General features: G+C 38.1%; 1 protein-coding gene across 3 annotated transcripts in view; it reads right to left on the reverse strand.

Annotated features, from left to right (window-relative positions):
- Nucleotides 1–24,848, reverse strand: part of CEMIP2 (cell migration inducing hyaluronidase 2) — an 86,191-nt gene that overhangs the window by 19,169 nt on the left and 42,174 nt on the right. For all 3 annotated transcript variants that reach the window (XM_054501919.2, XM_054501920.2, XM_063649603.1), the window contains 8 exons: nucleotides 23,474–23,602; nucleotides 20,334–20,422; nucleotides 15,852–15,983; nucleotides 14,423–14,458; nucleotides 12,857–13,012; nucleotides 10,016–10,193; nucleotides 7,177–7,392; nucleotides 2,512–2,720 (listed from right to left, as the gene is read on the reverse strand). In XM_054501919.2, the coding sequence (XP_054357894.1) occupies nucleotides 2,512–2,720; nucleotides 7,177–7,392; nucleotides 10,016–10,193; nucleotides 12,857–13,012; nucleotides 14,423–14,458; nucleotides 15,852–15,983; nucleotides 20,334–20,422; nucleotides 23,474–23,602 (1,145 nt within the window). The remainder of the gene's footprint in view (nucleotides 1–2,511; nucleotides 2,721–7,176; nucleotides 7,393–10,015; nucleotides 10,194–12,856; nucleotides 13,013–14,422; nucleotides 14,459–15,851; nucleotides 15,984–20,333; nucleotides 20,423–23,473; nucleotides 23,603–24,848) is intronic.

Below are 24,848 nucleotides of genomic sequence, written 5' to 3' on the forward strand. Positions count from 1 at the left end.
TATAAAAAGTACAAAAATTAGCTGGGTGTGGTGGCATACGCCTGTAGTCCCAGCTACCTGGGAGGCTTAGGTAGGAGGATCAACTTAACCCAGGAGGCGGAGGTTGCAGTGAGCCAAGATTGCACCACTGCATTCTAGCCTGGGCAACAGAGCAAGATGTTGTCTCAAGGAAAAAAAAAAATATTGTTCACCTAGGTTTTCAAGTGAAAAAAAATAATCCCACTAAAGAATAGTTAGAAAATGCAGACAAAAGATAGAAAAGATGTTCTATGAATTATTGTCTATAATAGCAAAATGCGGGGGGGGGGGGGGGGGCGGGCGGGCAGGAGAAACAACCTAAATGTTCATGGGGTAAGAGGGGTAGTTAAAAAAATTATAGCACATCCATAGACACAAAGCAACTTGAGGTTAGAAAGAGGGGAATATACTATATATGTTTACAATGCCTCGCTTTGGTTAGGAGAACTATAGATTATTTCCATTTTCTTTATGTTTTTCTATATTTTCTTTATTTTGTTTAATGAATAAGTACTGCTTTCATAACTTCTGAAAGTGTTATTTTCAGAAATGGCATTATGACAAAATCTATGACTTCCCTATAATTATCTTAAATTGAGGGGTAAAAAATTGTCCATCTCTTCCTTTTGCCTCTGACCATCATGTAATTTTTATAAACTTTCAGCTAATTAAACAAGTATGACTGAATTTCATGCCCATGTGGATTTTTGAAACTTCTAGGCTCAGCATTTTTTTTCACTTTAAAATGTCTTTACTTGCTCAGTATCTGATGGAAAGGTATGCACGGTACTTTACAGAACACTGCATATCATTTTATTGTCATACCTCACCTCCAATTCATAATTCTGCCCAATATAACTTATAGAGTACTGATCACCCTTTGACATTTCTCCATCCTCTCTGACAATTGTTTGTTTCTTTCATTGACTTCTCTGCAACTCACTGATGATATCAGATTGGGCTTTCAGAAATCTCACTCTGGCCACAATGTGGACTAAGGATTGGAGGTGGGGAGACTGAAGTGGGGACTGCTCCACAGAGCCAGGCAAGAGATGATGAGGGCTTGACTTAGCCACAAACACTGTGGGTAGAAAGAAGTGGACAGATTTAGATGACTTTAGGAGCTGGAACCAACAGGGTGCAGTTACAGATAAGATGGAGTGATGAGGGAAAAGGAAGAGACAAGAATGAGTACTGGCCTTGGGGCTTGGTTGACTGTGTGGGTGGGGCACAGAGGGCCGCAGCAAGGATTACAGGAAAACAGTAACAGTAATGGTAACGCTTCAGCTCAGAGCACATGCCAGAGCCCTAACAATCTCAGAACAAGGGCATCTGCCACGATGTTCATCATCCTTGGAAGTGACTTGCTTAAAGCTGAATTCCTATATGCTCTAGTCCTTCTATGTTCATTTCAACTGGATGTTTTAAGAGTGTTCTGACAAGTCAGGGCTTGATGACCACTCAGGTGAACAAGCCATTTCAATTTTTCAGGTATAAATCTCAGCAGTTTCATGGAGTCGCATGGGTTAATAGCCACATGTATCTAGATTGATAAGATACATTTGGTTTACCCCTCCCTTTCTAAATAGTCCCATCCCACCTTCCTTGTTTCACCTTCTGTCATTTCCCCTGATACACTCTATGCCCCCATCACACTGAATCCATCATTTCCCCCAGGAGAACTGGCCCTTTCCCAACACTGTGCTTTTATTAATATAACAAGACAGATTGCTTCATCAGACTCATTCCTCACTGCAGCCTGGCTCAACTCCCTTAGGCAGAATTATTTAATAGTTGCTCTATCATTTGTCCACTAAAAAATAGCTTTGATTTATCTATTTACTTGAGTTTTTTCTACCTGTCTACTCTGAGCTCCTAGAAGGCAAGTACTTCTCTCATTCACCTTTATGTCAACTTACACACAATAAACACTTGAATAAATCAATTATAAAAATAGCCCCTTGGATTGCCTGTGATATTAGAACAGACAACTGAGAAATCAAGAAGGGATAAAATAGTGATTTCAGGCAGGGCTAACAAATACCTGGGTTTCATGTCCCAACTCTTTCACTTCTTGCCCCTAGCAGGCATTACTAATCCATCCCACAACTTTCTTCTGCCAAGTCTAAACTCAGCCTCAATAATCTTTTAATTTTTCAGGTAAGCAAATGCTCCACTGGAACATCATAGAAAACTACTTCCCATCCCAGCTAGAGGGAATTAAAGCATTCAGCAGTATTAAAACCTATTGTTGAATGGCTTTATGTGCATAATAACTTGACCACAGAGAAAAAAAATGCTTTTGAAATGACAGGATTCAATTTGTATAATCTCTTAATTCCATCAATACAAAATATACAGCCTCCCCACAAGAGAAGCAAAGTATATAAAATTGGCTTTCTTTGCTTGCTGCAAAGGAGATATAAGTTATTCTTTTTCTCCACTAAATTACTACTCGCTCAACTATTTGAAATAACAGTAACAGAAATATACTTGTTGAAGTTGACGAGGTATAGAAATGTAGTCCGTGGTGCCAGCCCATTCCAGTGGATGGTATATCCCTTCTCCAGCATGACGACGGGCTGGTACTGTGGAAAGGCAGCCTTCTGATTAATACCTCGGAGCACCATAGGGTGGGACGGATACTCATCTCGTGTAATGGTCATAGAAAGATTCTGAGTGCTCCATGTCTGTACATAGACCTTGAAAAAATAATCAAGAAGTAAAGGGAAGAGAATGAAAATTTAAACAGCTAAAAAGACATTTTCAGCACAAAGTCAAGTGTCTCAACTTTGAAAAGGGAGATCCTGTGATCTGTGCCAGACTAAGTGAGCAGCAGCCAACTACATCCTAAGCCACTTATAGTGCAGCTGACTTAAACCAGAAATGGTAAAAACAGACCATGTGCTCTGCTAGCCAAGATCTTCATCATCGCTTCCACCACTACAGGCCAGCTTATTCATCAGAATATAAAACTTCTGTGGCTTATACAGCTTGTCAAAGAAATCTCTCAGTCTAAAGAACACACATACAAAAAAAATTAGTAAACTAATGTGAAAACTGATATCCTCTACTCAAATCTAAGAGACTTTCCTCTAAACCAAGATATGAAAAATTTATATATCTTAGAGCTTTGGCTTTCAATTTTCCATGACCTACGTCAGCCCACAAAGCCATTTTTCACCCATTCAAAAAAAAAAAAAAGTTATAAAGTACTGTGCAACAACTGAAAAAACATTAAACTGAGACAAATTTGAAAGTCCTGAATGTATTCCAGTGGCATTAGAGCTACTTGCCATGCCAAAACAAAGCCATCCCCAAATGTATCCTACAAAGGAAAATTCTTAGAACAAATCTCCTAAAACAAATCAATATCTGTAACCAAATTCTCCAGAATATTAAAGCAGCAGCAGAATATTGACATTTAATCTACAATACTTCTGTATTTTTCCCTGTCATTTCTATAATCTTATCCATATTGACTCAATTTTATGTCCTTTTTAACTACCTCAATTATTTAATACTCTACTGACACCACTTAAAGATTTAAAATAGACAGGAAACATTTTTAAGACTATTGATTGTCTTCATTTAAATATATACTCAATATATAATATATATTAAACATGTTTAACATATATTTATATATATTTATGTATATGTATCTTTACATGTACATTTATATATGTGTATGTGTGTGTGTGTGTATATATATATGAGGCTATACATACACTGCATATCTGTCCCCTGCCTTAGTAAACTTAACTCTCCCTATATCACCATCTTTCTCCCTGAGTACCTTTATCCCTCAGGTCATTAAAAAGCACATATTCGGCCAGGCACAGTGCCTCAAGCCTGTAATCCCAGCACTTTGGGAGGCCGAGGCAGGCAGATCCCTGGCAGTCAGGAGTTCGACACCAGCCTGACCAATATGGTGAAACCCCGTCTCTACTAAAAATACAAAAATTAGCCAGGTATGGTGGTGGGTGCCTGTAATCCCAGCTACTTGGGAGGCTGAGGCAGGAGAATCGCTTGAACCTGGGAGGTGGAGGTTGCAGCGAGCCAAGATAGCACTATTGCACTCCAGCCTGGGCGACAAAAACAAAACTCCATCTCAAAAAAAAAAAAAGGAAAAAAAAGGCACATATTCCACTAAAAAATATTTACAAATAGTTAAATAATGATCATTCTATTTCGAGATCCAATTGCTTCCATTTTTGGCATACTACATCATTTCTAAGTAACAACAAATGGCTGCAGATCTGGGCTTCTGGCCCAAATTTCAAATTCTCAGGAGTAAATTTCTCGTCCATAGTCCTATGATTCCCAGTGTCCCCTGAGGAGTATTAGATGACTTATTTCTTTCTTCATCTATAAATAAAAACAGAATTACTACTCTGATTTGTAATATAGATCAGGTTAATATTCTCAAATACATCAGATATTCAAAGGACTGAATGCTTTACTGAGTGAATGTTGAATAAATGAAAAATATGTCACATTGGTAGTCGCAATGGTAATTTATAAAAGAGCTACCATAACCACATATTTATAGAAACATTTATGATCACGTAAAAAATATAGTTTCCGTTAGTGTGTACCTGCCACTTTAAGACAGACAGATAGATATACGCACACATGCATGAATACTCATGGCTGGCAAGAACTTTAGCTACAACTGTAGCGACAAAAAGGCTAAAAGCTTTTTATTATTTATTTATTTATTTATTTATTTATTTATTATTATTATTTTTGAGACAGAGTTTCGCTCTTGTTGTCCAGGCTGGAGTGCAATGGCATGATCTCAGCTCACTGCAACCTCCGCCCCGAGGTTCAAGCAATTCTCCTGCCTCAGTCCCCTCGAGTAGCTGGGATTACACGTGCCCACCACCATGCCTGGCTAATTTTTTCTATCTAGTAGAGATGGAGTTTCACCACGTTGGCCAGGCTGGGCTCGAACTCCAGACCGCAGGTGATCCACCTGCCTCAACCTCCCAAAGTGCTGGGATTACAGGCGTGAGCCATCACGCCCGGCCTTAGTTTTCATTTTCTAGTTTTGTTTCAGTTCTAGAACTTCTATAGTTCCTAGGCATTGATGGGTAAACTTAATTTGGGGAAGGCAATTCTGATTAAGAATAAGATAAATGGAAAAAATAAATCACATTATAAACCGTGTTCCTTTCTTCTTTATTCTACTGTAGTTAATTCTCCACCCCTTCTGGGACTTAGGCAAGTATTACTTTTTTTTTAGTATTTTTTGTTTTTGCTCCTGGGAATGAGAAATCCCATAGCAATAAAGAAGCTAATACCCCCACTAAAATAAACCAGAAAGTCTCTCCCGTCTTTATTCCTCTTAAGCCCTTTGTTTAGTCTATAGATAAGGGTCTAAACTTTTTAAGTTTTAAAATTTAAAAATCACTTTCTTTAACTGTCATAATTCAAAGTCAGAAGAACAAAGAAGAATTCTGATCCAAGAAGCTCCAATTATTGAAAGCTCAGGTGGTAGAAACTACATGTAATTCAGGGGGCTCAGAGAAGTGACAAGCGGGAGCCCAAAAACACACTTTTGACCGGCAAAGTGAGCAGAGCTCAGTAGAGGGGAAATAGCACAGCACAGATCCTCCCCAGGAAGAGCCCATGCTACGAAAAGAACATCTAGCAGCAAATCAAAGAAATGGGCTTCTTTCCTGCCTTTAGGGCTATCACAGTCCAATTCTATGTGGAACCCTTGCTCTTCCTCTAATTCTCGTCTCCATGTTCTGATCATCTATTTCCTTTATCTCCTCTGACAGTCTATTATTAAATCCTGGCCGGGTGCGGTGGCTCACGCCTGTAATCCCAGCACTTTGGGAGGCCGAGGTGGGCGGATCATGAGGTCAGGAGATCGAGACCATCCTGGCTAACACGGTGAAACCCTGTCTCTATTAAAAATACAAAAAAACTAGCTGGGCATGGTGGCGGCCGCCTGTAGTCCAGCTGCTCAGGAGGCTGAGGCAGGAGAACGGCGTGAACCCAGGAGGTGGAGCTTGTAGTGAGCCATGATCGCCCCACTGCACTCCAGCCTGGGCGACAGAGCGAGACTCCGTCTCAAAAACTAAAAATAAAAAAAAATTCCTACCCTTTAATTGTTTGCATGGGGCAGAGGGAGGGGGCAGGATCTGCTCTTTTCAAAATCCTGGGCAACTGGTACTTCCATTCTGCAATCTCTTCCATCCACCAAAATGTCACTATTAAAATCACCTTTGCAACTTACAGCTCTTCTCCTTAAATAATACTAAGAGCAGCGGGCACTGAACTATGTGCCAGGCCATATGCTAAATGCTTTACATATATGCATGTACTCTATCTTCACAACAGCCTCCTATGAGAGTAATTACTATTATCCCCATTGTGTACCGACATAGAGTAGTTAATTAACTTGTCCAATGCATAGTTTAGAAAATAACAAAGCCAGAATTCAAACCCAGGCAGTCTAGCTCTAGAGTCTGCGCTGTTAACCATATATACTACATTGCAAATTAGTTCAACCTCTTATACTAGGCATCAAGTTAATACACATTAATGCTTAATGTCTTCAAAGAGGTGTTTCTCAATGTATATCATCTCCTCCATATTTTCATAGACATTATATCATAATATAATTAGGAAATTTTCCTTGGATTCCTTTCTTGTCCACTCATTCTAATCTCCAGCTCTGTCCCCGGGAACATCTCACTTTTCATGTGACCTATTGATATTTTGCCTCAAAAGTCAGATTCTTTAATTAAGTAGAGATTAATGACCCCAAAAGCAAAGGATAAAAATCCCTCTTAGAGGGCATAGCTGTAGTGTGGCAAGAAAACCTGAGTCAAGAAACATGGGTTCTTGCCCCAACTACGTTCCAACCACATTTAACCCAGGGTAAATCAGCTCTCCTCTCTGGGACTCACTCTTTCACCTCTTAAACAGATCTAGAGTTGGGGAGTTTTAAGAAAAATTCCAGGAGTCCATGACTCCTAACGAATGGAAAGAAAGAAAAGAAAGGACAGGACAAGACAGGAAGATAGATCATACTTTGGAAAATGTCAATCACACTGAAAAGCTGAAGAGTACTTCTCACAGAAACAGTGCTGGCAGGAGCTGGTAGGAACTTGAGCATTATACGTTTGCTAAGCCTACCTGTGCATAGGTCCCGCTGCAGATCACTGCATTCCACTTAGTCACATTTACACAGCTTGGATGGCGGATCAGGTAGTTGTCCATTCTTCCCACATAAGCATCCTTGTATCCTGTCACAGAGCCATCAATGTCGTGGAATATGGAGTTCTTATCACCATCCATCTCACAATCTTCAAACCAGGGACCAGGCTTTCCAAAAAAGACATTCAGAGAGACCTGACCACAGTGAAAAAGAAAGACATCACAAAGTGAGGGCTCCTGCCATCTCAGCATCCCCTGCAATGACTCAACTGCAGGTCCATTGTGATTGCTTTAAGGTTAGAGCAGTTCTGAGTTACAGTTCATAGTTGTCAGCTATGGCACTCAAGTCAGCCTGAGTCTTCTACTCAATTAAAGACATGCTGGGGTTGGGGGGAATTTCCCAAAACCTTATGGTGTTTAATGGGCAAATGTTAAACTTCATCTTTATTTGTATTCTTCTTTTCCCCACTTAAAAACTATTACCTGTTCTCCCGACAAAACTCATTTGTGGGGAGAGAAAGCAGAAGAGTTGTGGGAAGGGAGACTATGCAGTCACATACATTTGTTAAAAATCATAAACTGTACATATAAGATCTGTGCATTTCCCTATATGTAAATTATATCTCAATGAAATAAAAAATCTATGATAAGTTATCTTCAGAGCTACTTAATCATTTTATCTCCAAATGCTTCAGTTACTTGTTCATATGACTCCCCCCCACCAAAAAAATAAACAGATAAGTACAGGTCAAAACAGAAACACAATTTAAGTGTTGACTTAATATGGCTGAGTTACTGATAAACTCACTAGAATCTGCTAAAAAGCTTATATTACTATCTCGCTCCTCAATACAGACCAAACTCAGCTCAATAATTTTCACATCCAGTGGAGTTTACTTAAAGCCTTTATCAAACACATAATGCACAGCTGCAAAATGGGCTGCAGGTGACATGTTTTACAGTCTTTAGCTGCTTCTTATTAGCAGTAAATTATACAATACTAACGCTATTGAAGTCACGCAGATACATCTCTTAAATGCTTTTATGCACTTTTTGCCCTGGTGTGTTTTTAAATCAACAGAACATCTAAATGATAAGCAACTCAATGGAAAACTGTGACATCTAGGACAAGTAGCTGCAAGTTCTTGGTTCCACACTTCTCTTTTCTTACGTGGTTAAATCTGAGAAAAGCTTAGAGCATATTTTCCACCCTTTTAAGTAAAGCAAATTTTGCAAACTGCTCCTTTTATAAGCTTCAGAGCATTCCCACCATAGAAAACTCCAGACTGGATGAACTGCTGGACTTAAACAATATGGATTGTATTATGCTGTTATAACTTTAGGACAACAAATGCAGTATCTAACAAACTGCTTTTCAGTATGCCTATGCCAGTGATCACTAAACACGATACATGGAGAACTACGGGGAGGTCCACGTGGGCAGTAAGGAAACAGCAAGTCTCTATATTGGACAGGGGATCCAAGACTCATCCTGCTGATTTATGTGGGTGCCATCTACCAGCCTAGTCCTACCCATCCCCTGGAGTCACATGGCCTAAAAAAGAATCAGCCAACCAAGCTGACACTCCAATTTGTACTTGTGCCTCTGATCCACGCCCAAGCTGTTGTAGAAAACCAGACATAGACTTTGATAAACCTATCAAGCTCTATTTTAAATTGGGCAACTATAAAGTTTGTGGGTGGATGTGAATGAGAGAATGATGACTTATTTCCCAGGTGTAGCTGCCTGTGGGAACAGGCAGCTAGATGTCCTGAGACTTCTCTGTCTTGTGCCATTGCCATCATGGAACTGGCAAGATGATGAAAGCCCGGGGGCATGTAATCAGATCGTCCTGTGTGTTAAGGGTACAGGCAATACTGGTGAAATTGGTAAGAAAACGATTCCTGTGGGCTACTGTACTGTAAATGGTAATTTTTACAGTCTATCTGCAATCTTCATAAAAACCTTCCAACAGTTTATATCAGAAATAACCCAATTTCAGCCAGGTGCAGTGGCTCACACCTATACTCCCAGTACTTTGGGAGGCCAAGCTGAGAGGACCATTTGAGGCCAGGAGTTAAAGACCAGCCCAGGCTAATGAGGCCCTTTCTCTATTAAAAAAAAAAAAAAAAAAAAAAAAATTTTAAGTAGCCAGATGTGATGGCCTATGCTTGTAGACCCAGCTACTTAGGGGGCTCAGGTGGGAGGATGGCTTGAGCCATCCATCCAATTGAGGTTGAAGCTGCAGTGAGCCATGACTTTGCCACCGTTCACATCACTGTACTGCAGCCTGGGTGACAGGCTGAGACCCTGCCTCAAAGAAAAACAAAAAAAAAAAAGAAAAGAAAAAAGAAATAACCTAATTTGTATCACACTGCCACAGTATTCTGCTTTATTCACAACCTCTTATTCTCTAGTCCCCCCAGAAGAATAGCCCTCAGACAAGTAAAATAGCAGGAAGGATCCAAATCTCTTAGTGGAAATGGGCTACCCAACCAGTGTATTTCACTGAATTTTCCAAAATCATATGTCCTCTTGTTCCTATGAAACTCTACAACCTCTGTATCATCACTTGAAGTCATTTTCCCTATCAAGGTATGACTTGAATGTCAAACATACCCAAAGTCACACGGGACTTCTGTTCTCCCCTTGAACTCAATGGGAGAGAGTGCACGGAATTAGGAGCTAGCTCTGTGTGTATTTCTCCTCCCACTCATACAGACTCAGTGCAAATCCTTTGCGTTTCTGTCTTTGGAAACGTGCTATCCCTCCTTTTTTCACCATAGTCACTACATAAGAACTACAGAACATACTTACATGTGGACCAAACTTCACGAGGGAGATATTATTCCTGGGGGTTATCTGCCAGGAATTCTTCATGAGGAAGCCAATTGCACTGCTGTACCTATCTGGAGTTGGCACATATTTTTTGAAAGTGCTCCTTGTGAGATGAATGGGCCCATCATAAATCTGAAAGCCTCTAATTGGGAACGTCCTGTGGAAATACAAGATTTTGTTTAATGCATATGGGCTGTCCCCTTAGCAGCACTTCACTTACTTGTTTTATAAAGACAGCTAAACATCCTGTATGAACTAAGCAAAATTCTAGGATACAGTAGGAACCAAAACAAGATACCTGATTGAATGAAAGGTATGCTGTAGTGGGAAAGACAAACAGAAAAACAAAAGATCATTTCAGAAAATAAGTGCTATAGAGACCATAAGACACAACATTATAATAGATTGGGTGGGGAGAAAGATGCTATTTTAGACAGAATGGAGGCCTCTCTGAAGAGGTGACTTTGTCTTCCTAGAATCAACTCAGTTAAGATCTTTTATTTGGAACCTCAGATACTTTGGTCTTCGTTTCCAAATCTCCAGCCATGAGAACAAAAGACAAGTCTGTGCTTAGGCAGAGAACCGCCTCTTAAGCCACTAAATGATGGTACAAAGGTGAAATGATACATTTAAAAGTGTGAAAGCATGAGCCCTCAAGGCTTACCATGTCAACAGGGTTAAGCTAGACTGAGAATTTTGTTTTATTCATTTTCCCTCTTTCTGTTCAAACACAAACTCCTTAGCCTACTAATCATAAATCAATAACTGTAATTAATGTATAGGAACTGGTAATATTCTGAATTCCTTAAGTTCCTCTCCTATTAATTCTTTAATTGCATGGCAGAAGATCTCTATAGCAACTAATTATTCTACAACTAGGCAATGTTTTACAGCAAAAGCATATATGCTGGCAAGAAAACCAAATAGCCTAGTTTAAAAACCTTCGCATCATGATGTATTTAATATTTCTAAGTATACATCTCAACATGGTTCTCCCCTGTAGAAAAAACTGTGATATGGTCTGGCTGTGTCCCCACCCAAATCACATCTTGTAGCTCCCATAATTCCCATGTGTTGTGGGAGGGACCCAGTGGGAGATGACTGAATCATGGGGGCAGGTCTTCTCCGTGCTGTTCTCGTGATAGTGAATGGGTCTCACGAGATCTGATGGTTTTAAAAACAGGATTTTCCCTGCACGAGCTCTCTTTTTGCCTGCTGCCATCCACCTAAGATGTGACTTGCTCTCGTTGCCTTCTGCCATGATTGTGAGGCCTCCCCAGCCATGTGGAACTGTAAGTCCAATAAACCTCTTTCTTTTGATTTCAAATTGCCCGGTCTCAGGTATGTCTTTATCAGCAGTGTGAAAATGGACTAATACAGGTTGTAAATATATGATAATATTAAAGCTGTTTCCATTAATCAATGAGAAAGTTTGATTTTGGAAAATCCTCTTTACCAAACAGCAAAAAGCATTTTGAAATAAAACTGGAGGTCAATATAAAATACGAGTGAAATTGATTTGGCGACCATCACATTGCAGCCCATATGCCAACCAATACAGCTTTTTAAAAAATCTACACCTTAGAAACAGCAGCAAGAGCCTAATTTTGAAGAGCACAGCACTGAAGACAACCTAACTGGGTTTGAATTCCACCTTCTCTACCTTCAGTAAGATACTCATTTGTAAAACAGGATGCTGGCAGAACCTATCTCATTGAGCTTTGTGAAGATTAAGTAAATATATTTACAACAGGGCCTGACATATCATAAGCATTTAATATATGTTAGCAATTAAAAAATCCATGAAGTTCTTTTCCCAGTGGCTTCTATGGGCTAACAGGAGTTCCACACAGAGTGTAGCACATAGCAGTGTTCGATATTCCACAACGACAAGCACAAGGGGTGAGAAGCCAAGCATAGTGACCTTTTTCCAGAAAATAGTACAGCTCTCCCCCGAGTCCTCGCTCTGCGCCACCACTCCCCAAAACTACAGTCTGTATGTCCCATTCCTCTGCCTTGTTCTAGCCCAACATTCAGCGACAGCACTCCTCTAGGGGAGTTGATTCTTGAAGAATTATGACATAGGCTCAGATGTGAGGCCTAAAAACACTGTTGAATATTTTTCTACCTGGTTTTCTCACAAGTAAAATGAGAAGTCCAAACTGTGCCTCAGAACTGAGATATGAATTATTAGTTAATAGTTTCCTTAAAGCTTTGAAGACGTGCTAAGTACAATTTTAATGACTCCGTGATGATGATGATGACAGAAAACATGCCAAGAGCCTACCCCGTTCCCTTCAACATCTAAACCGCCATTAATTAGACAGCCGTGGTGGGGTTTTGAGTTAACTTTGGCATCAGTCAACTCTCATTTCCTAGGACTCTTTTCAGTAGGTAATTTCCTTTTTCCAGTAGCTATTTCTGAAAACCAACAACACACATTGAGGAAAAACTGACCTAATGTCATAGTTTAGGGTTTGGCAACTTTCTATGGCTCAAGAAGGAAGAAAAAAACAGTTTGTAAAAGGTCTTATATAAGGAATGAGAAACAAGACAGGTTTGTTATAAAATTGATAATTAAATCTATGAAATGTTTAATAACTAATGCTCCAAAATTTCAGGAGGATAATACACATAATAATTATAATAGTAGTAGTAGTAGCAGTAGCAGCTGTAGCAGTAGTAGTAATAAATAATAAAATAGGGAAAGAGTCTCATGGTAGGAACCAATCCATCCAGGATTATTACAGAAACTTCCCTGAGGGTTAGGTTTTCCTTTATTGCTTAAATTTAACACTCCACAGCTAAAGCAATGCTTACCTGTTCCTGGGTAATGTCCGAGGCTTCTGGTCTATTCCTCCAGTGCCTACATACTTGTTCTGACCACCCTGAAAGCCGTAATTCCTGCTCTCCCCAACAAAGAGAGATTCAGATACCTCTTGGCTGGAACCTTCATCACTTGGGAAGCTTCCATCACTGTTAAAATGAGAACAATCATTAGCTACATTTCTCCAGAAAATTTAAATGTATTCCCAAATGTAGGCATGCTATAACTGAAAAGCTAAAAGTTTTAAAAGAAGTCAATAGCTTTTTCTAATACATATTCACAAGTCTTCAGAAACTGCTTTTTTTTTTTTTTTTTTTGGAGACAGGTTCTTGCTCTGTCACCCAAGCTGGAGTACAATGGCAAGAACATGGTTCACTGCAGCCTTGACCTGCTGGACTCAAACAATCCTCCCACCTCAGCCTTCCAAGTAGCTGGGACCAGATATGCGTGCCACCATGCCCAGATAATTTTTTAAAATTTTTGTAGAGATGGGGTCTTGCTATGTGGCCCATGCTGGTCTTAAACTCTTGGCCTCAAGTGATCATCCTGTTTTAGCCTCCCAAAATGCTGGGATTATAGTTATGAGCCATCACACTCAGTCTTGAAATTGCTTTTAAACTATAAAAATACCTATACCTACTTATAGCTTAATATATATACATACATATATCCCTCTTAAGATATATATATATACTTTTTTTTTTTTTAAAGAGACAGGGTCTCATTCTGTCGGCCAGGCTGGAGCAGCAACCTTGAACTCGAGCTCACAGGATACTGCCATCTCAGCCTCCAGAGTAGCTAAGATTACAGGCATGCCACTATGCCTGGTTAACGTTAATTTTTTTATTTTTGCTAGAGACAGGGTCTTGCTATGTTGCTCAGGCTGGTCTCAAACTCCTGGCTTTGAGCGATCTTCCTGTCTTGGCCTCCCAAACTGCTGGGATTACAGGTGTGAGCCGGTACGTCCAGCCCTCATATGAATTAATAAATGATTTACAAATTATATATAAACAAACTTTAATTTAGCAGCAATAATTGACTGCTCTAGACTCAAGCAACAACACTGAGAATGAGGAGAACAAACTTGGCCTGAATATAAGAATTAAATGACATGCATATTTAACATGACAACTAGAATGACTATTATCTATAGAAAAACATATAGAACAAAAAGTTTAGTTCTTAAAGACTGTTGCTAAATTAGAGCAGCTTCTAAGAAAGAAAATATTAGTTTTTTAAATTTTCTCCCTAATTTTACTCCCTTCCTCTTTTTTCCCCTACTTTTTAAGAACTTTAGTCTAAATCAAAAGTGTTTTCTTCTAAGCAGAAATTATCCTTCTGTGAAATTCCAGCTATATTACCCTAGTACTTTGCTATGAATTCAATTAATCCAGAAAAAAAAATGTATTTTTGGCCCTCTAGTGGCATCAGGAAGAGGTTGCTAATTTTTTTATGTTAAAAAAATAATAAAACATTCCTGTGTATTGTCAGAAAAAAAAAAAAATCAAGGGTTATTTTAAAGCTTTAAAATAAGTAAGTATTTTCAAGCAATTACAAACCTGGCAAAGGTCAGTCCTATTCCATTATCTGCAAATCTGTAAAAGAAGAGAATGAAGAACATTTTAATTCACCATATTATGTAAAAAGAGGTAATTCTCTCAATATTTAATTATCATGAAATCCAAAAGGTCCCAATATTTACTCTATACATGACCACACAAAAATTTGATTTCACAATAACTAGGAGCACAGAATCTGCAGTGAGGGCACTCAGTTCAAATCTGGGCTTTGCCAATTATTAGCTGCGTGACTTTTGGCAACCTACTCAACCTCTATCTCTCACTTTTCCCATCTACAAGTTGAAATGAAAATATAACCTTCCTCATAGGATTCTTGAGAGTATTAAACATACTAAAGAATTTCTAGTGTTGGCAAGGTATGGTGGCTCATGCCTGTAATCCCAACACTTTGGGAGGCTGAGGTAGGAGAATCGCTTGAGCCCAGGAAGTCAAGACCAGCATGGGCAACACAGGGACACCCTGTCTCCACAAAAAATTTAAAAGTTAGCAGGGCGTTGTGGCACATGCCTGTGGTCCCAGCTACTTGGGAGGCTAAGGTGAGAGGATTGCTTGAGCATAGAAAGTTGAGGCTGCAATGAGCTATGATTGCACCACTGCACTCTAGCCTGGGTGACAGGGCAAGACCCTGTCTCAAAAAATAATAATTTCTAATGTTAGAAACAGTGCCTGGCAAACAGTAAGCAGTGTATCAAAGTATTAGCTATAATTATTATTTTTATAACTATGTTTTAAAAACAACTAGACTGTGGTATATGATTCTGAAGCCATTTCTACAGATTCAACACAATATCAGTTTTTTGGATGAAAAAACTCAGAAACGACGTGAAATGCCAAGAAGCTAATTTCAGTGCCAGAAAAAAAAATACACACACACATTTTTCTAGACTGTTGAACACTAAATCTTAGCTCAACATGCGTGAGACCACTCCTAAAATTATACAAATGGGAAAAAAAGTGAGATACTTACTGCCTCAAGTCATGTTAAGACATAAGTCAACAGATTTACTGAGTTGGAATTATAAAGCTTTTATTTTGAATGGCAATAGAAGAGCATCAGAAAAACTAAGGAGTTTTCAAGAGGAAGGGAAAAGATCCAGGTAGTTTTATTTAGCTCTCTGACATAGACCATGCTTGTTATATAAAGTTAAATTCCCGGTTTCTGTTCAATTTCATCAAAAACTCTCATGTCACCGGATAAGTTCTGTTCCAATAAAAGCACCAGAATGAGACAACTTCAAATATTTGTGGTCTTTTAACTCTAGCATACGTCCTCAGAGCTTGTCCTGTCTTAATAATAATAATATGATTCCAAGAATCATCACTGTGCTTTCATGCTACTGGCTTTAAAAAAAATCTGAAAAATAATAGATCGGTGTCATCATATAATAACTTGGTAGAGAATACCCACGCTGAATTTTGAACGATAATATCTCCTCCTCTGACCCAAGCTCCATTATCATTATTTTTAAAAGCAATGAGCCTGTCAATTAGAGCAGCAACACGTGGTTTTTCAGGGTTTGCATCCTGATGAGGTCGAAATCTAGGGGTTAAAAAAAGAATTTTAAAAAATATAACATAAAAGCCATAAGAATTAGCTAGTTATAAGTTTAAGTGTCAAGAAGCAGAATTTAAATTTGACCAAAACAAATGAAAAATTCTTAAGATACAACTTAGTTACATTTTAAAGATTCAAAGAAGAAATTACATTTATTTACACACAAGTTTCCAGAGAACCAACTGCTTTTACATCTTCTTAGTTTGTTTTTGAAAAATCAGTTAAAATGGACACTGCAGAATATTATTGCATAAAAATCATTTCCCAAAAAACCCAGATCAGGAAGTCTGGCATGTCTTTACAAATCCTTAAGGTACATGTTACCAATATAAACTTATTTAATAAATTAATATTTCAACATACATATATGTGAACTAGAGTATAATTTGAGTTGTATGCTGGTTAAATGTTTAGATATAGACAAAATTGGGTTCAATATCATTAAAATGCCTAAATTTAAAATAGACTGTATTTATTTATTTATTTTTTTTTTTTTGAGACAGAGTCTCACTCTGTCACCCAGGCTGGAGTGCAGTGGCACAATCTTGGCTCACTGCAACCTCTGCTTCCCGGGTTCAAGCATTTCTCCTGCCTCAGCCTTCCGAGTAGCTGGGATTACAGGCACCCGTCACCACGCCCACCTAAGTTTTGTATTTTTAGTAGAGACGAGGTTTCCCCATGTTGGCCAGGCTTGTCTCAAACTCCTGACCTCAGGTGATCCACCCACCTCAGCCTCCCAAAGTGCTGAGATTACAGGTGTGAGCCACCGTGCCCAGCCAGACTGTATTTAATTAACATATTTATTATAAAGACTTAACTTCACCTTTCCTTTTTCTTCTCTCTAAAACAGTTATAAGGACCTTAGTGAAAAGATAAAAACAGTTGGTGTCAAAAACTGTCCACTATAACAACTCAAATAGTCAAACGGCCCCATGATGCTCAAATACTCAAATACATGATACTCAAATACTCAAATGGCCCCATAAGGCTACCTATTATTTTTTAATCATTTCTATCTTAATCTTACAAAACAAACGGAAGAAAAAAAGAAATCACAGCTTTTCAAAAACCAATTCAGCAGGTAGAGATTTTCAACCAGTGAGGAAATATCATTTGCCTAATGCTAATACCATAGCTGTTGGCACACCGTAGGTGCTCACTAAATGGATATGACGGCAGTAGCAGCTGTGGAGAGAAAATAGCAAGTGCAAATGTCCTTAGGCATAAGTGAGCTTAGCATGTTCAGGAACAGCAAGGAAGTTTGCTGGAGAGAAAGAAGCAAGGGAGACAGAATAGAGAGGAGGGCAAGGGCTAGGTAAAGGTCTGGATCTCCATTGGAAATGCAATGGGAAGTCAATGGAAGCATGGAATCAAGGAAGGGATGTGATCAAATTTCTTTTTTGTTCTTTTAACAGATCACTGATTGCTATCTGGAGAAAGGATTATAGAGAATGGACTCTAAGGAGACCAGTCAGAAGGATCTTCATGTGTTTCAGACAGATGCACGTGTGGTATAAACTGGGGCAGTAGCTGCGAAGATAAAGAGTGTCATACCCATCTTTAGATTATATGGCCCAAGTCCCTTTACCCTAACTAGCTCTGACTTAAGAGGTAAAAAGTTTGACTCTAAGCCAACATCTACTCTCTGGCATTGTAGTTCCTGCCAAACAGCTTTGTAGTCATTACATAATAGTAAGCAGATGGAAGAGTTCCGGAACGGAGACATACTGTTCTAAACGAAAGCAGAAAAAAAAAAAAAAAAAAGAGTGCTATAAGGCAGCATCTGATTCTCTGCTGTAACCATCTCAACTTTTCTGAACTTCCTATCAATATAAATCAATCATGACACCCCCACAGTGCCCAGGCATGTACAGGGAGAAAAAAAATAATCAGTAACTGACCACTTGCTTTGATTCCCTTTATTTCCATCTTCTTTCCCACTTGGCATACAGACAATAGTTACTTTTTCCCGATTTTCTTATTATCATCATTGAGTTTTCAGCACACTTCTCAACTGTCTCTTAACTGTCCTCTGCTTTAAATGTACTAGTTGGTTCTAATGCCCTTTCACTCTTGTAGATTAAATTTCCTAATTTCAAACCAAGAGCTTTCTTCAGTTAAAATTTTTCATCTTTGGATTCCTATATTTTCACATCTTAAAGACACAAGGAAAGGTTTATGTGATTAACCAGGTTTTTTTGTTTGTTTGTTTGTTTTTTTGAGACGGAGTCTTGCCTTTTTGCTCAGGCTAGAGCACAGTGGCACGGTCTCGGCTCACTGCAACCTCCGCCTCCAGGGTTCAAGTGATTCTCCTGCCTCAGGCTCCTGAGTAGCTCAGATTACAGATGTCTGCCATCATGCCTGGCTAATTTTTTGTATTTTTAGTAGAGACGGGGCTTCACCATGTTGGCCAGGCTGGTTTTGAACTCCTGATCTCAGGTGATCCACCCGCCTTGGCCTCCCAAAGTGCTGGGATTACAAGCCTGAGTCACCACGCCCGGCCCTGATTAACTGTTCAGTCAGCTTCCTCTTTGATGAACAGATTAAATATCTTCTGGATGCCCTAAGCCTGGTGTTTAATATATGAGCTGGCCTATTACTCATTTATGCTAGTTTTTATCATTTTTACCATGTCTAAATTGCATGAATATATATACGAACATATTCTAAACACTAGTTCAGTATATGCACAAGCTCTTGTTACTTTTCTGCTATAATCAGTTTTTTTCAATAACAACTTCCAAATGGAGCCCAATTCCTTATCAATATGTATGTAGTTATAAACTAGTAAGAGAAATAAATAATGGAGAGAAGAAAGATAACCATTTTCATAATATCAGATACACACACCTAGTAAGGAACTACTTAAGCCATTATGAGTAAATTGTTTTATTGTCAAGTCTAATTAAAACATCAATGAACTCAAATATATTTACTCTATTCATATATATACACACATATATTCACATATATACACACACATTACTATAATTATACATAAATATATATACATAAATAATTTTTTAAGGCAGGGAAGAGAACCAATTGTGTTTATGGATTTTTTGGCAATGCTAAGCAAAGAACACATTACTTTCTACTAATTATAATAAATTATATTAGTTCTACCAATTATAATAAACTCTTCAAAGCTAAAAAAGCAGCAGTAACCTTCTAGATAGAATTCTTTATTTGCCAGCTAATATTCTCCTCTTAGTTCATAATTTATTCTCATCTATATACTCTTTTTTCTTTTTAAGTTTATCTCCTCTATTTTTTCACTTCATTTGTTGATCAGCTTTTAGGTATCCAGTACTTTGTGTTTTATTTTTTAAAATGCCCACAGTTTCTGGGTTTCTGAAATGCTATCTGATCATCGCATCAACATATTTCAGGCTCAACTTGATGTTTGAGGAATCCTCAATACAAACTAGACTTTCCCCAGTTTTCTTCTGACCTCATGTCTTATTAAAGTGTTGTAAGAATCTGCCTCACCCTGAAGTCAGGCTCACCAACCTATGGTGTGCTTCCTACTTGATTCTCTGAAGAACAATCAGGCCTGGTATTCTTTTCCTAAGTGTCTGTCAACAAAGCCTATTAAATCTAGCACTCTATCAACTCCATAAACTGGTCAATCAATTTAAAGTATGGAAAATAATAATATGTACACAGTTTCTACTGAATATGACTTTAAGTCACCATCTTTTCCAGAAAAGTTTATTTTCATCTGGGACATTTTCTTTATTTTGGCTCATATATAGCATGTAAGAGAACTCTGCTGAAATGCTGATCCATACCTAACGCATTTTGTGATTACAAAAGAAAGTAACCTAGAGCCTGGCTATGATGTAAATCTGAGGCTACAAAGGGCTGAACCAGAACCAGGTTGCTCATCAAATTTGGGATCTTCCTTATGAAATATTAAATGCAGTATTCATTTTGACCATGAAGAATAAATTCTATATGGTTTGGTTTTTCAAGGATTAGACTAAACATCTTAGTTTAACTTATTTTTCAATGAATCATACTGCACACCAAATTTGGAAACTTTCTCAACATATCTCCTCTTTTTTCTTTCTCTTTCTGCAACTCTCTCTAGCATCTATTTATAGCAATGAAAAAGGAGAAAAACATCAATCTCTTTGGTATTTCAATAAGATAAAAGCCCAGTCACAGGACCTGGAACAACAGAATAAGTGGTTTTCAAAAAACCCTTTTATGAACTTTTAAAACTTCATTTTGAATGTGTTACCACAGAAAGAGCACAATTAGCTCCAGTTAGAAAGTTTTGCTTTGGCAAAGTATAGCTTGAGTGTGACTTAAAAGAGCCAGCTTTACCTTGCACTATTGTCCAAACAGAGATATTCCCTTGGGTCAGCAGCACTAGAGTTGGTTGTTTTGACACCTTTGTCAATAAATAAGCCAGCCTGAAAAATATAAATAATGGACTGGAATGAATATGAATCCCAACTTACAACAACATATACAATGATTCATGAAAATAGATTTTAGCTTATCACTTCTACCAAAAAAAGTGGGGCAGGGAATCAACGGCAAAGGTACTGTAAAAAAAACAGCCACTTTCCTGGATATTTTCTACTCATTTAACTCATTTCACTCATTTAGTCATTCAACAAATACTTACTGGTAGGCACCCAGTGTTATACATTAGTTAACAAGAAAAATATCCTTGTTGTTGCTAACACAAAAACTAGCAGAAAGACATGCAATTAAATAAATAATTATAATCCAAAACGATAAGCATATGAAAAAGGAAGCAGATGAGGCTTGGGCAGAAAAGAAGGGCATCTGGAGGAGGCCTTTTTTGTGGGTGGAGGTGAGAGGATTCAGGGAATGTCTCCTAAAAGAAGTGACCTCTTAAAGCTGAAACCTGAAGGATGGAGAGAAATTAAGCAAAAGAACGGATTGGTGGTGCAGGGGAGAGGGTGGGAGGAAGCAGCTGAAGAGCCAGAGAAAATAACTGAAGGGAATAGTTTGTACAAAAGTCTAGAGATGACAGAGAGCATGGAACAGCCAAGGGAAAAAAAAAAAACCTTGATGGACAAACAAGAATGTATGAAGGAAGGAAATATAATGGAGAAGGCTAAAGAGGAACAAACATCAGATCACATGGAGTTGATATGCTACAGAAGTCAGGACAATAGGAATTTAATAAATGCACTGTAACCAACTGCAAGTTAAGGAAAAAACACTGTAGCTATAAAATGGATAATGGATTGAAAGAGGATTAAAAAAAAAAAAAAAAAAAGGAGGCAAATAAGGTAGAAGATGATTTCAGTAATCCAGAAGAGAAATAAAGATGATCTAGACTCATGGCCATACTAACAGTGGAAAACAGATAAAGCGAGAATTATTTACTAAGTAGAATTGATATCATTTTGTAATTGATAAATTCTGTGGGTGAGGGAATGAAAGCAATAAAAGCTCATATATTTTTGGTTCAGGCCACAGCTGAGTAGTAGTTTCGTTCACTGAAATAGACATACGGGAATACGTCTGGGCCTAAAAATAAGAATTTTAGTTTGCAACATGTTTTATTTATGTCCATAAGACATTCAAAGGGTACTCAGTAGGCAGTAGGATAAGCCTGACCAACCTGGACTAGTACAGATTCGGGAGGCATCAGCAGTTGAAGCCATAAGGACCAGTGTGTGTGTGCACACATGTGGGTGTGTGCCTGTGTGCGCATGTATGTGTTTATGAGTTATTCCAAAATGACATGTTTCTTTTTGAGTACTCCAAGAATTCAGTCTCCTTTGGCTATAAAGTATTATCCTGGACAGTCATTTCCAAATTTAACAAATTAACACCTAATCATCCACTCGTGTCATTTAAATTTAATATTCATATTAATTGAGTAAATTACTGTATGTTAAAAATCAATTAGAATGGGGCCAGGCGTAGTGGCTCACACCTGTAATCCCAACACCTTGGGAGGCCGAGGCAGTCAGTTCACAAGGTCAGGAGTTCAAGACCAGCCTGTCCAAAAAGGTGAAACCCTGTCTCTACTAAAAATACAAAAATTAGCCGGGCATGGTGGCAGATGCCTGTAATCCAAGCTACTCTGGAGGCTGAGGCAGAGAATTGCTTAAACCCAGGAGGCAGAGGTGGCAGTGAGCTGAGATCGCACCACTGCACTCTAGCCTAGGTGACAGAGCAAGACTCTGTCTCAAAAAAGAAAAAAAAATTCCATTAGAATGAGGTGCTTTTTATACCATTTACAATTAAGAAAATTTGAGGATTTCTACTATGAAATGCTACTTTCAATAAACATTAACTTAATCAACTATTCAGCTCACAAAAATCAGTTTTGTATAGTTTTTTTCCTCAACTCTTCATCAAGTGATTCTAAGCTCTTCAAACTATAACACACTTAGGTTTTTAAAGGATCCTCTGAGTATCATAAATGCAAAGTATTCCTTTAACTCTGGTGTGGGTCACATCAGAGTAAAGGATCTGGGCATTATATACGTAACAAAACATTAAAGTGCTTGTGAGCACAAAATAAACCAAATGTATTTATCACCAGGGGGTGAAGGGTTAGAGCCAAATTTCATGAAAAAATTGAAACTCCTAATGGCCTTTAGGTTACTTGATCTGTATCATTTTAAATTAGGTCAACTATTCTTAAGCAATATTTCACTATTTATATAATTAGTATAATGCCTAATAGGACACTCTACCAGCCACTGTGAATCAAAAGAAGGGATGAATTATGCTTATCAACCCCTAGAAGCATATTATTTAATGTGTACCTCCCTAGAAACAGGTAACGACATTAAAGATTGGAAAGAAGTTGAGAGGGAGGAAGAGGTGAGAAGAAACAAGAGAGAGGATGAGGACACATGAATCAAATCCATTATGTAATTATTCAGGTTACACGTGCATGTATGTGTTGCACATACCTGTATGCACAATAGGTATGTATAAATGGAATGCTCTCTATATATCCTGAACAGGGAGGGGTTAGGTGTCTGTTTTTAATTACAAATTACTTTCTCTGATGACAAGTTCTACCAAAAACTGACATCTCTCAGCTACAATCTACTACCAGTTTGAATACATCCCCCAAAAAGCATGTGTTAGAAAGTGCAAAAGTATTGGGAGGTAGAGCCTAATGGGAGGTGTTTAGGTCATAACGGATTCACCCTCTTGAATGGATTAATGCTGATTATAAAAGAGCTTGAGGCAGCAAATTTGTTCTATAGCTCTCCCGCCTTCTCCTTGCCCTTCTACCGTGGATGACACAGCAAGAAGAACCTTACCAAATGCTGTCCCCTTGATCTCGGACTTCCCAGCCTTCAGAACTGTGAGCCAAATAAATTTCTGTTCATTCTAAGTTAACTAGTCTGTGATATTCTACTACAGCAGCACAAAGTGGACTAAAATACAGTCACAATAGTTCATCCTTTACACTGTCTAGCATATGTACTAATTGTTAAAACTTAGAAACCTACCTTAAAATTTGAATGGACCCTGTTGTTATAAAATATACCCAATGGAGTGAGTTCTGGTTTTGCCAAGAGCTGCAATCCACTGGATTCCCCAGTAGGTTCCTTGTGGAATAAATACCATATTCCAGCATCCTACAAATGAAAGGACAAGCCCATTAAAAGCCTGATTTATACAGATATCTATGAAACACTCTCATAAACTAACTGCTTCATCAGCAAGTTTAATCTTTTTCACCCAAATTTTTCATTATTGCAGGTTCAGAATTGACAGTAAAAAGTTGTACACACATCTCAAAGTGGTTATATCATGTATTTTTTTAAAAAAGCAAATTTAATTTTGCTTGCAGGATTGGACAAAAGAGAAACAATTGGCTGGTATAAAAATTCACTTTCAAAACTTTTCCATCATTATCTACATTAAAAGTTACGCAGAATTAAAACCAAATCGGCTTTCCATGTGACCAAGACAGCACAGACGTTAAGCAATACGGTTTTTAACTGTTTACCTCCAAACCTGTTCAATAGATGACTCATATCTATTAAACAACTGTCCACCAGCACGCAGAGATCACTGACTTCTTTCAAACAAGTCTAATGCCCTTCCTGTCCCGAGGCAAATTTTTGCCAAAGAAAAAAAAAACCACCACACGTATGAATCAGGATGCTGTCTCAGGCTGGGCCCTGTCTGTTCAATTTCAGTATTACTGACCTTAATAGGAACATAACAGTTTAAAATTTTTTGACACTCAAAAATTAGACATAAAAATGGAAATAAATGTTAATTCCCATGACAAATCTTTATTTTACAACTCAATTAAAAATCAGCCCAATGTGAAGGACAACTTCACTTTATGGAACTTCGATTAAATAGTTTGTTAAAACTTAATCATACAGTGTAAAAGGACAGCATTAATTCAAATTCAGCACACATTTATTTAGTGCCCACTATATGCCAGGTATACAGTAAGACTATTCTCAAATAATTCATAGTCTACTAAGAAAGATAGAGATAATTAAAATATAATATACCTAATAAGTAGTTACTAGCTGTAACTACATTTCCTCCATTGGGAGGAAAGATGAGAGAGGAATTATGGAAAACATATATTTATACCTACACATCAAAATGAATGCCATGTGTAACATTTTCCATGATAAAAGTTTACAAATGGGTCTTAATAAAACAAACTACTCTGAAAAATGCTTGCTACCTCAACTCTTCTGGGCACAAAACAGACAAGTCGACGGGATAAGACCTGGAGGGTCAGAAGAAAACTCCATACCATAACCCATAAGCTGAGGGCAGAGTGGACCATCCTAGGATGCAATGGAGATGGAGATGGGAGTGGGACGGGGATAAGGGAGTAGCGGCTGTTTC

Source organism: Pongo pygmaeus, chromosome 13, assembly GCF_028885625.2.
Source record: "Pongo pygmaeus isolate AG05252 chromosome 13, NHGRI_mPonPyg2-v2.0_pri, whole genome shotgun sequence".
Taxonomy (NCBI): Eukaryota; Metazoa; Chordata; class Mammalia; order Primates; family Hominidae; genus Pongo; species Pongo pygmaeus.